We start from the raw sequence: 12,381 nt of genomic DNA, 5'->3' as shown, positions 1-12,381 counted from the left end.
CAAAGTAAAATTCTCTGCTCTGCCTTTTCGTCATGGTTACAGATGGGCAAATATGATTCCCATGTTTCACTCTAGTTCACTCAAATGGTCCTGTTTCTCAGTTTTCTTGGCAGCACGTCTCACTGAGCCTTTATCTCTTTCTCTCGCCCTCACAGAGAATTTTCAACTCCTTTGTGTACACGGAGAAAACTTCAAACGGTGAGACCGAGGTGCAGCAGGTGAGTAAATTCTGTGTGTGTGTGTGTGTGTGTGTGTGTGTGTGTGTGTGTGTGTGTGTGTGTGTGTGTGTGTGTTTAGTCTGCAAGGGCAAAGGATGCCAATTAAAATTCGACAGTGGCTCCCTGGTTAGCTTTGAAGCTTTCTGTGTGTTTGCTTATGCTGATACACTGAACTCCTGACGCAGTGAGAGAGTAAAGGGTTCTGCGCTGCATTTAATTCGTAACTTCCACACTTTAAAAGCTGGAGTGGAGAAATGGTCCGTATTTAATGATGGCACGTTCTGCACTCTTTACTGTCCACTAGCTGTAAGGCCATCCTTAAAGGAACAGTCCACCGTACTTCCATAATGAAATATGCTCTTATGTGAATTGAGACGAGCTGCTCCGTACCTCTCCGAGCTTTGCGCGACCTCCCAGTCAGTCAGACGCAGTCAGACGCGCTGTCACTCCTGTTAGCAATGTAGCTAGGCTCAGTATGGCCAATGGTATTTTTTGGGGCTGTAGTTAGATGCGACCAAACTCTTCCGCGTTTTTCCTGTTTACATAGGTTTATATGACCAGTGATATGAAACAAGTTCAGTTACACAAATTGAAACGTAGCGATTTTCTATGCTATGGAAAGTCCGCACAATAATGACAGGCGTACTAACACCTTCTGCGCGCTTCGGCAGCGCATTGATATCTGAGCTCCGTATCAGTGCGCTGCCGAAGCGCGCAGAAGGTGTTAGTACGCCTGTCATTATAGTGCGGACTTTCCATAGCATAGAAAATCGCTACGTTTCAATTTGTGTAACTGAACTTGTTTCATGTCACTGGTCATATAAACCTATGTAAACAGGAAAAACACGGAAGAGTTTGGTCGCATCTAACTACAGCCCCAAAAAATACCATTGGCCATGCTGAGCCTAGCTACATTGCTAACAGGAGTGACAGCGCGTCTGACTGCGTCTGACTGACTGGGAGGTCGCGCAAAGCTCGGAGAGGTACGGAGCAGCTCGTCTCAATTCAGATAAGAGCATATTTCATTATGGAAGTACGGTGGACTGTTCCTTTAAAAAAAAATCAGTTTCCTGTCCACCAGGTGAGCAAAAAAAATGTTCAGTCGGGAGGGAGGGATTTTTTTTTTTTAACTATATGGATGGATAAGAAATCACAATGCTGTGTTTACTTTTTCTTTCAGTACTTTTTTATTACAAAAGCAGACACATATAATAATATGACAGTTTAATCAACTGAAACTTGTACAAAAACTAAGTTAGCATTTTAAATGCTGACTGCAACATTTGCAAAACTTTTACAAAGGTACTTAAAATGTCCGACACACGGACTTTTTGTAGTTCTAAATCGAGCGTTAGGCCTAGTTCGGATGAAATTACACTATTAAAATGATCACTGAATGATTTGTTTTTCTGAATCTTTACTATTTTCTTGTTCGCTAGAATACCATTTTGCGATTTCACACTTAAGCAAATGTTTGAAAACTCCGGATCTCCTTCCTTCATGGTGGCTGACATTTTTTTGTGCCGCACGGCGCATGCGCAGAGCTGATTCAATTCTATATTCTGCGCGGAATGCAGGACTTTCCACAAGCGCCGGCTGCCGGCCATACAGCCGACTACACAATTAAGTCCAGCCGGCTACTTTAATGACTATTATTGTAGCCCACAGGCTCTAAATATTAATTTTTGATTTTAATAAAATTAAAATGTTTATCTAACGGACTGACAATAATGTCAAACTGAACCGCACTCATTTAAGTTGTGATTCGCGCTGTTTGTACCGATAATAACCACAAATTCCCCGCCGACTTTGTTGATCAGGGGAGAGTAACTCATCCGCGGCCCCGACATGCGGTGTGTGTGTGTGTGTGTGCGCACGCACTCTGCGGAGGCAGTAGTGTGTCGGAGGGAACAGAAGCAGAGATAACGCTTATTTTGTCTCCGGTAAACCAGTCTTCTTTTGTTCAATTACGTGCTGGCATCAAAAGACACCGTTGGTTGTAAATGAAAGCAAACTGAGTGGTTGGAGTGTATTTTCATACACAAATGGAGAAATGCTCGCTGAGTGTTTAATTGTGTAGCCCCACTGCAGACCGTTGTCGTTGTTAATTCATAGCATGCTCAGTTGCGTGAATGTGTCATGCACCGAAAATAAGAGATTTACAAGCCAGGAACGCCTCATGATGCAATACGCAAGAAAAGAAAGAAGATTTACTGCCATTTTACTTTGTATTTGAGTAAAGTGAATAAATAAATGGTCTGTGGAAAATACATTTAATCCTGGGAACTGCGTGCACAGGAGTTTATTTTGTGTTTACCCCCCCCCCCCCCCCCCCGGCTACTTATTTGTCATGGCTGGCTAGTATGAGCCTTAGTGGAAAGCTCTGGGAATGCGGAAATGTCAAGTTCGATTTTAAATTTACAACCCCGAAAAAAATGTCGAAAAACCGGCGTTAAAAAAAAAAATTTCAACCGCACAAACGGCACTCACCCGGCCGGTGGACCGGAAACAGAACATTTTTTAATAATGGCCTAAGGGTTAATCAGTCAGCATGGCTGGTGAGATGTTTGAGAGTATTTGGTGTTATTGGGATTAGACCCTCTTTAATCTCCAGTTAATATCGGATTCATTTAAGATTTCTGATGGGCTGCATTTTGCCTTTCGAGATCCGGCTCTGGAGAAAAGATGAAAAGGTTACACTCGCATTACCGGGCTGAAGTGACTCGGATCTACTTTTTTGCCTTAACGTGTGACGGAGCCGTTTTTTTTTTTTTTTTCTTTTTTCCCCCCCAGGGCTGTGTGGACACAGAAATCCATTCAGAGTCGAATCACTTTCGTATGTGGTCCGAAATCTGATACATATCGGGTTCTTGGACATGCGATATGAATGAGAATGATCAGGGGTGGGTTTCCTGATAGTGTTGCCCTTTAGAGCTAAAGAGAGAGTTGAGAGACTCTCTTAAACAGCGAACGTTGTCTCTGTACGTGGTTTTCCTGGACTCACTTGTAAGAAGGAGTCTAAAGAGCAACAGGACGAAGAGCGTCTTTGCAGTGAGCGTCCCTCTTGTAGGCATTAGTCGTTCTGAAAGGCAGTCATAAGCCTAGGTCACAACCGGACGTACGATTTTTTGGCCGTGCGATTTTTGCCGTTTCCCAAATCGCTGCGTTTTTTTTTTTTTTTGTTCGTGGAGAAAGACGCACGTTGGCCATAAGTTTGTCTTGCAACCTGAAAAAAACATAAGCGCCCGTAGAGTTTGTTTGACATGACTGACAAGAACCTCTGCGGCCAGTCTACGGCTCGAAAATCGGCACGTTACACGCGCGCCCTCCGTGCGTTTCTTGCGTTTTTTGCACGTAGACCGGCCATAGGAGCATGTATGGCCGGTTGTGACCAAGGCTATACTGTTGTTGCTGAAGGCATTAGTCATTGCTAAATCCAGTCGATAAGGTCACATGGCGTTCACTTTTAACCAAAATCTAATGAAATATAAAGTGTTTTTTATATATATATCACAAAATCATCTGGAAGCATTACATATATAAGGTGGAAATTAATTAATGAAACAATTTTATGAAGAAGGAGCTGAGCCAAAAGGCGAAGCTCTCGATTTACCAGTCGATCTACATTCCGACTCTCACCTATGGTCATGAGCTTTGGGTAATGACAGAAAGAACGAGATCGCGGATACAAGCGGCTGAAATGAGTTTCCTTCGCAGGGTGGCTGGGCGCTCCCTTAGAGATAGGGTGAGAAGCACAGTCACTCGGGAGGAGCTCGGAGTAGAGCCGCTGCTCCTCCACATCGAGAGGAATCAGCTGAGGTGGCTCGGGCATCTTTTTCGGATGCCTCCTGGATGCCTCCCTGGGGAGGTGTTCCAGGCATGTCCCCCCGGGAGGAGGCCCCGGGGAAGACCCAGGACACGCTGGAGGGACTATGTCTCTCGGCTGGCCTGGGAACGCCTCGGTGTTCTTCCCGAGGAGCTGGCCGAGGTGTCTGGGGAGAGGGAAGTTTAGGCTTCCATGCTCAGACTGCTGCCTCCGCGACCCGGTCCCGGATAAGCAGATGAGATGAGACAATTTTATGTTTGTGGGCAATTTTTATTTTTTTTTTATTCCAAGCATGTTTTTAATGAAATGAACGAAAGTTCACACTTAAGAATGTGCAAATATTAAGCTAAATAATTAAGTAAATGTCTTCCCCATGCTCGCTCATTTCACTGTTGACCCCCCACCCCACCCCACCCCCCCACCCCCCCCCCCCCCACCCCCCACCCCCCCCCCCCCAAAAAAAAGAAAGAAAGCAGTCAGGATTATTTCAGCCGTTATCCACAATGCCAAGTGGGCAGTGTTCTCCCTTATAAGTGCACGTGTGCAGAGAGAGAGAGAGAGAGAGAGAGAGAGAGGTTTTGATCTGTTTGTAGTGTGTACCAAAGGAGGCTGGATTTACCTTTTATATAAAAATAAAAGGCAGTCAATTTATACATACAGGTAGTCGTCGACTTACGACTGCGTTTGGTTACGACTGACCGGTCGTAAACCGATCTGGTTGTAAGTCGGCCTGTGTTAAATGAACGTAAGTATATTGTGATGTGTAATGATATTGTAATCATCTTAAAGTCTTATTTTATCAACATTTTCTTATTTCATTACCTTGGCTCATTATTTGGTTTAAGTCAAACACTGCATGCTACACTGCGTACAGTACAATTCGTTTAATATGTGCAAAACAAAAAATACGAAATACAGGTGTGAAAAATAGAAAACATTTTAGTTTGAAACATACCAAAATACAAAATGTAAAACATAGCAAAATTCAAAACTTGGTGACCGCTGGCATCACTGGTGCTTGGCTGTGGGTCGTCTACGTCATCATCAGCTGTTGCAGCGCTCAGGCTGGCGGGAGGATTTGCTCGTTTCATAAACCAGGAGCTGGGGTGGAAACTGTATGACGGAGTGCGTGAGAGAGACTGCGCATGTGCCTGGAGCTGGGGCGGAAACAGTTGTACACGGCGAGAGGCGCTGCCAGGAGCTGGGGCGGAAACTGTCGTACGCTCAGCTGGGAAACACTTGCCAGTCATAACCAGACGGTCGTAAAGTCAATCGGTCATAAGTTGCATAGGTCGTAAGTCGACGACTAGCTGTATACAGTGGCGCTTGAAAGTTTGTGAACCCTTTAGAATTTTCTATATTTCTGCATAAATATGGTCTAAAACATCATCAGATTTTCACACAAGTCCTAAAAGTAGATAAAGAGAACCCAGTTAAACAAATGAGACAAAAATATTATACTTGGTCATTTATTTATTGAGGAAAATTATCCAATAGTACATATCTGTGAGTGGCAAAAGTATGTGAACCTTTGCTTTCAGTATCTGGTGTGACCCCCTTGTGCAGCAATAACTGCAACTAAATGTTTCCGGTAACTGTTGATCAGTCCTGCACACCGGCTTGGAGGAATTTTAGCCCATTCCTCCGTACAGAACAGCTTCAACTCTGGGATGTTGGTGGGTTTCCTCACATGAACTGCTCGCTTCAGGTCCTTCCACAACATTTCGATTGGATTAAGGTCAGGACTTTGACTTGGCCATTCCAAAACATTAACTTTCTTCTTCTTTAACCATTCTTTGGTAGAACGGCTTGTGTGCTTAGGGTCGTTGTCTTGCTGCATGACCCACCTTCTCTTGAGATTCAGTTCATGGACAGATGTCCTGACATTTTCCTTTAGAATTCGCTGGTATAATTCAGAATTCATTGTTCCATCAATGATGGCAAGCTGTGCTGGCCCAGATGCAGCAAAACAGGCCCAAACCATGATACTACCACCACCATGTTTCACAGATGGGATAAAGTTCTTATGCTGGAATGCAGTGTTTTCCTTTCTCCAAACATAACACTTCTCATTTAAACCAAGAAGTTCTATTTTAGTCTTCTGTCCACAAAACATTTTTCCAATAGCCTTCTGGCTTGTCCACATGATCTTTAGCAAACTGCAGACGAGCAGCAATGTTCTTTTTGGAGAGCAGTGGCTTTCTCCTTGCAACCCTGCCATGCACACCATTGTTGTTCAGTGTTCTCCTGATGGTGGACTCATGAACATTAACATTAGCCAATGTGAGAGAGGCCTTCAGTTGCTTAGAAGTTACCCTGGGGTCCTTTGTGACCTCGCCGACTATTACACGCCTTGCACTTGAAGTGATCTTTGTTGGTCGACCACTCTTGGAGAGCGTAACAATGGTCTTGAATTTCCTCCATTTGTACACAATCTGTCTGACTGTGGATTGGTGGAGTCCAAACTCTTTAGAGATGGTTTTGTAACCTTTTCCAGCCTGATGAGCATCAACAACGCTTTTTCTGAGGTCCTCAAAAATCTCCTCTGTTTGTGCCATGATACACTTCCACAAACATGTGTTGTGAAGATCAGACTTTGATAGATCCCTGTTCTTTAAATAAAACAGGGTGCCCACTCACACCTGATTGAAAACACCTGACTCTAATTTCACCTTCAAATTAACTGCTAATCCTAGAGGTTCACATACTTTTGCCACTCACGGATCTGTAATATTGGCTCATTTTCCTCAATAAATAAATGAGCAAGTATAATATTTTTGTCTCATTTGTTTCACTGGGTTCTCTTTATCTACTTTTAGGACTTGTGTGAAAATCTGATGATGTTTTAGGTCCTATTTACTGTATGCAGGAATATAGAAAATTCTAAAGGGTTCACAAACTTTCAAGCACCACTGTATGTTTTTTACCAACAAAGTTCGAATGTTTTTGGGAAGTGAAGACATTTTGGCTGGGCCTCACTTCTACAAAGGACTGTGTGCGGGTTAAGACTTTAGCTTTAGGTTTCAGGTTGGAATTGGGTTAAGGTTAGGGTAAGAGACGGGGTTAGGCATTTAGTTGTAGTGGTTAAGGTTCGGGTAAGGGGCAAGGGAATGTATTATGTCAGTGAGTGTCCCCACAAAGATAGAAGTACAAGTGTGTGTGAGAGAGATTTGTCTGCAACCCAGCCCAGAGCTCGAATATACTCGTATCGGGTGTAATTTTTTTTTCATCAGGTTGCCTTGCCAAGAAAATCCCCCTGTGAGTGAGTTATTCCTGTGATTCTGTGTGTCTCCTGCAGCTGTTTACTGTCTGTTAGTGAGAGATTAAGCTGTCTGTTGGCACTGCGACTGTTCTGGCACCTCGATTACTACCAGTGCACTAATGTCAGAGCTTTGAGAGCCGATGATGAAGCAGTCAGCCTGCTGAAGTGACACAGAACCAAAGCACCTGGGATTATCACAGTTATTTCAACAGTGTGCCACTTGTTTATTCAGCTACACTTTTAACACTAATCATGAAAATGATCACAAATGGTAATACCACTCTGAAATATAAACATTCCCCCAATCCCCCTCACTCCACCGTGTGTACAAGTTATTTATGTCTTTTCCAAACTGGGAATTTGTGACACTGGGAGGTGTGAAGCTCTTATACGGTGAATGTTTTATGGTGGACTCGTGTCCGGTTTCTGAAGCCGCAAATCGCCTTTGTTGGTTTAAGTATCTGTTACGGTTATCTCTGCGTTTATGAGTGGATCATGTACATCGTCACTGCAGAGGGATTTGTTAATGGTGAGGTTTTGATGAAAAAATGTTCAGGCTTTTCTCAAGATTATGGAGCATGACTGTGGGATTTGTGTTCATTCAGCCACAAGGGTATTCGTGAGATCGGACACTGACGTCTGGTCAGGAGGACTTTGGTACAATCAGTGTTCCAGTTCATCCCAAACATGTTGAGGTCATGGCTCTGTGGAGGCCACTCGAGTTCTTCCACTCCAATGTTGGCAAACCATGTCTTCATGGAGCTCACTTTGTACTGGGGGTGCAACAATTAATTGACTAAAATCAACGACCAAATTAGCTGCCAACGAATTTAATAGTTGATTAAGCACGAAAACCAAAACCTCCAGTGTGTGGGACATTTTACACTGAACTCTGGGGGGGAAAGGGTTGCGAATTGTACAATTTGTCAAGCTGACCTTAGCTGGCGTGGTGGCACATCCTGGATGTTGGAGCTTCTGAAGAGGAAGCAGGTCGGCTCACTGGATGAAGATTCATCTCGGTAAGTTAGCTAGCTACGGTACGTACTTGCCAGCTCTACCGATTCATGTGGTCGTCTACTGCTTTTGGCAGGTGAAATACCACCTACCGCTTTTAGTTCTACAAACTACCGCATTACAAGATAATCAGTGAACACTATTGCACTACGTTCAGACTGCAACCTGAAACGACCCATGTCCGATTTATTGTGAAATCCGATTTTTTTGTTAGGCCGTTCACATTACCAATTATATGAGACTTGTATGCGATCTCCAATATGAACGGAAAACGACCCAAAAGTGTCCCGCATGCGCAAATTGACACGTAATAGGCACATCTACGTAATACGTAAACAAAAAAAAAGCGCACTCTTCAAGTTTCCACCAAAGAGGCGGGATTAGCCAACGCAGAATAGTGACGTTTGTCTCTTGTTGATGACGTGTAGGTCGCATGAATGCGACCTGTCCGGTCAGACTGCAGTCGCATGTGAAAATATCGGATATGCATTGGAATTAGGACCACATATCCAAGCGGCCTGGGTCGCATGTGAAAAAATCGGATCTGTGTCATTCAGATTGTCAATAACAAATCGGATACAGGTCGCATATGGGCAAAAAAATCGGATATGGGTCGTTTCAAGGTGCAGTCTGAACGTAGTCTTGGATTCGCCCTTCTGATCTTGCGTCAGCGGTTTTCAGGACAGGGGACACATGGTGACAAATGGTCATATTAAGTGAAGCTGAGAGCCAATGGAATGGCGCAATAATGATATCACACTATCGCGCCGTTCCATTGACTCTTGCTAACGGTTCTAGCAATGAGCTCTCACATTGCAGTAAATCATGCTAGTGTTTGTAAAAATAAACAAACAAATAAAACCCCACACACTCTGGTGATCATGAATTTAAAAAAATATATAAAAATGATAATTTGCTATAGCCTAGGTCACAACCGGACGTACGATTTTTTTGGCCGTGCGATTTTTGGCGTTTCCCAAATCGCTGCGTTTTTTTTTTTTGTTCGTGGAGAAAGACGCACGTTGGCCGTAAGTTTGTCTTGCAACCTGAAAAAAACGTAAGCGCCCGTAGAGTTTGTTTGACATGACAAAGAACCTCTGCGGCCGGTCTGCGGCTCGAAAATCAGCACGTCACACGCGCGCCCTCCGTGTGTTTCACGCGCGCCCTCCGTGCGTTTCTTGCGTTTTTTGCACATAGACCGGCCGTAGAAGCACGTACAGCCGGTTGTGACCGAGGCTTATGATGGCAACTGGGTCATCGGATCATTCGGCATCAAAGCATCGAGGCAAGGTGAGGAGAAGCAACGTTTTGTGAAGTATGTCGGTCCGATTTTTCAATCAGTTTTCTTCATATATGGCACTGAGATTGCATCATTTTACCCTGTCACCCCTCTCAAAAAAAAAAAATTGGGGGGGGGGCACAAATGGATGTGAAGGTCCGGTATCCACTAATTTTTAATTATAAAATGCATTTCAAGTAGTGTTACAGATTGGGTTCCTGACAAAACTTTCATGTAGCCCATTTTCAGATCACTGTTTTGTATGTTGTAGAAATATGCTGTTGGAGGGAAAATAATCAATGACTAGGCGATGTCATGTGGTGCATCCATGAAACACACTTGTTCCTGTTGTCTCCGTTATCGCAGCTGCAAACTGTCATTTTCTTACCAGCCTCTCTTTTTCTTTTATAAAGTATATAAGACACAAATTGCAGCCTGAAACCATAAAAAATATATATACATGTTATTTACCAGCTGGGAGGTCCGTATGGTGAAATACCGTGACTGAGGTCTTGAAAGTACTGAGCGAGGCCCTCTGGGCCGAGGTCAGTATTCAAGGCTGAGGTCACGGTATTTCACCATACGGACCGACCTTAAGCTGGTAAATAATATATTTATTTTTTTCTTTACCAAATTCTAACTGAAAACGAGAGCGCCCGAAAGGGAAAACCGAGCCGAGCCGCCATTTTGAATCCTCAATCATGGCTGTCATGCAAATGGCTTCCTCCTCAGTATACAAGTGCACTTCCATGGCAGGAAAAAAACTACATTTTGCCACCTATGTAGTCCCCTATTTATACAAAATTGAGTCATTCAGGGGGCCATCATGGTGGTGTAGTGGTTAGCGCTGTCACCTCACAGCAAGAAGGTCCGGGTTCGAGCCCCGTGGCCGGCGAGGGTCTTTCTGTGTGGAGTTTGCATGTTCTCCCCGTGTCCGCGTGGGTTTCCTCCGGGTGCTCCGGTTTCCCCCACAGTCCAAAGACATGCAGGTTAGGTTAACTGGTGACTCTAAATTGACCGTAGGTGTGAATGTGAGTGTGAATGGTTGTCTGTGTCTATGTGTCAGCCCTGTGATGACCTGGCGACTTGTCCAGGGTGTACCCCGCCTTTCGCCCGTAGTCAGCTGGGATAGGCTCCAGCTTGCCCGCGACCCTGTAGAACAGGATAAAGCGGCTAGAGATAATGAGATGAGATGAGTCATTCAGGATTCAGCCATGCTTTTGCTCGGCGTTAGCAACAGTTAGAGGTTTTTAGCTTTCTCCTGAAATGTTTTCTTTTATTTCTTCTTCCTCAGGGTGGTAAAACTCGCTTTCGCTGTGAACACTGTCGTTATCACTATAAATGCTATTATGCTGAGAAATGCTGGCAAAAATTTATAAGATTTTTGATAAAAGTCTAATAAATAAATCTTATAAAAAAGATAAATGTTGACAAAAATTGCTACTATGTTTGTTGTTGTGAACGAGCAAGTCGCCAGAGGTCCGTAACTGGGGTCCGTAACTGGGGTCCGTACTGTAGGATACAGACCCGCTCGCCAGCCAGTCAGAGCTCAGGATTTGATGGAAACCGGACCGCGAAAAAAATTTAAAAAATTACGTCTCTCTCCTGAAGACCCTCTCATGTCAGAAGACTTGGATGTAAAGTTGAAACTGTTAGACAGCGATGCAACTGGAGACTCGTTAAATAAATGTCCCCTAACACAACGTTTGATCGTTTTTAAATCCGGAGTGTCCGCTGTACAAAGTCTCTGTGAATTAGCTTTTACGATAGAAATGATAAAGTATTAGAATAAACTGGTGCAGTTGGAACTACGGTCAGAGCTGAGAATTCAGCAGCACTGTGGGATCACATTATAGATTTTCCAGTCACTATAATCTCCCCCCCCCCCCCCCCAAAAAAAAAAAAAGAAAATAGCGCGAATAAGAGTAATAAATAAAGATGGTTGTTGGGCAATTCCATGTAAATGTCAACCTCACCATGCAAAAATAAAGCAACATGTAATACATCAAAACCACTCCCAGAGATATCACCTAGGCCTGTATTTTACAGATGTGAATAAGTTGAACCAATTTGTAACCAACCTAATATGTCACTGTCAGTCTTTCTTTCTTATAATGTAAAACCCAAGCTAAAATCAACTTTGATCATGTACAATTCTATATTATTGCCACAAGCCACAGAAATGTATGCTAAAATCCACAAAACAGCAAAACAATAGCCATCCTAAATATTATTTAAGAACTTTGATAGTTTTAGCTGATATTTAGAGAGTTTTTCAAAGGGTTATGGTGGTTAAATTGCTGATTTTCTAAACATATGCCATGTCTATTTCAGACGCGTCACATCCATAACGGAATTTCGTCACATCCATAACGCTGACTTTTCCTTCCGAAACTCTGCATGAAATACAAAATATTTTAAACAAAGATTTTTTAATATTCACCTTGGACCCCTCTATCAAATGGATATCTCCATTTCGACATTAGGTTTACAATTTCACAGAGTTTGATAAAAATGTACAGTCACCCAAGAAAAGTGATACTTTTTCTGTCACATCCATAACGCATCTTTTATTGGCATTTTCTGGCATGCCCTAGATGTACTATGGGAATTGTTCTTGTTCTATCACTTCTCCAGTATGGTACAGCCTTAAAATATGCAACACCTGTTTAAATACTGGGAGACAATAAAACATGCACTGGGTCATTTGTTGCCATTTTGAGTTCAAGTGTCACGTCCATAACGCTGGAATTGCTCTGTTGTAATATCTAATTATAGATTG

At 43.3% G+C, this 12,381-nt stretch overlaps 1 protein-coding gene across 2 annotated transcripts in view; it reads left to right on the top strand.

Annotated features, from left to right (window-relative positions):
• cachd1 (cache domain containing 1) overlaps positions 1-12,381 on the top strand; it is a 303,436-nt gene that overhangs the window by 131,030 nt on the left and 160,025 nt on the right. Inside the window, exon 2 of one of the 2 annotated variants that reach the window (XM_060919930.1) lies at positions 156-218. The exons of the other annotated variant lie outside the window; for it this stretch is intronic. Coding sequence (XP_060775913.1) covers positions 156-218 — 63 coding nt within the window. The remainder of the gene's footprint in view (positions 1-155; positions 219-12,381) is intronic. 2 annotated transcript variants of the gene reach the window in all.

Source organism: Neoarius graeffei, chromosome 4 (assembly GCF_027579695.1).
Source record: "Neoarius graeffei isolate fNeoGra1 chromosome 4, fNeoGra1.pri, whole genome shotgun sequence".
In the NCBI taxonomy this organism is placed as follows: domain Eukaryota; kingdom Metazoa; phylum Chordata; class Actinopteri; order Siluriformes; family Ariidae; genus Neoarius; species Neoarius graeffei.
Note: the sequence above shows the minus strand (reverse complement) of the source record. Positions and strands in the feature narration are given on the sequence as shown.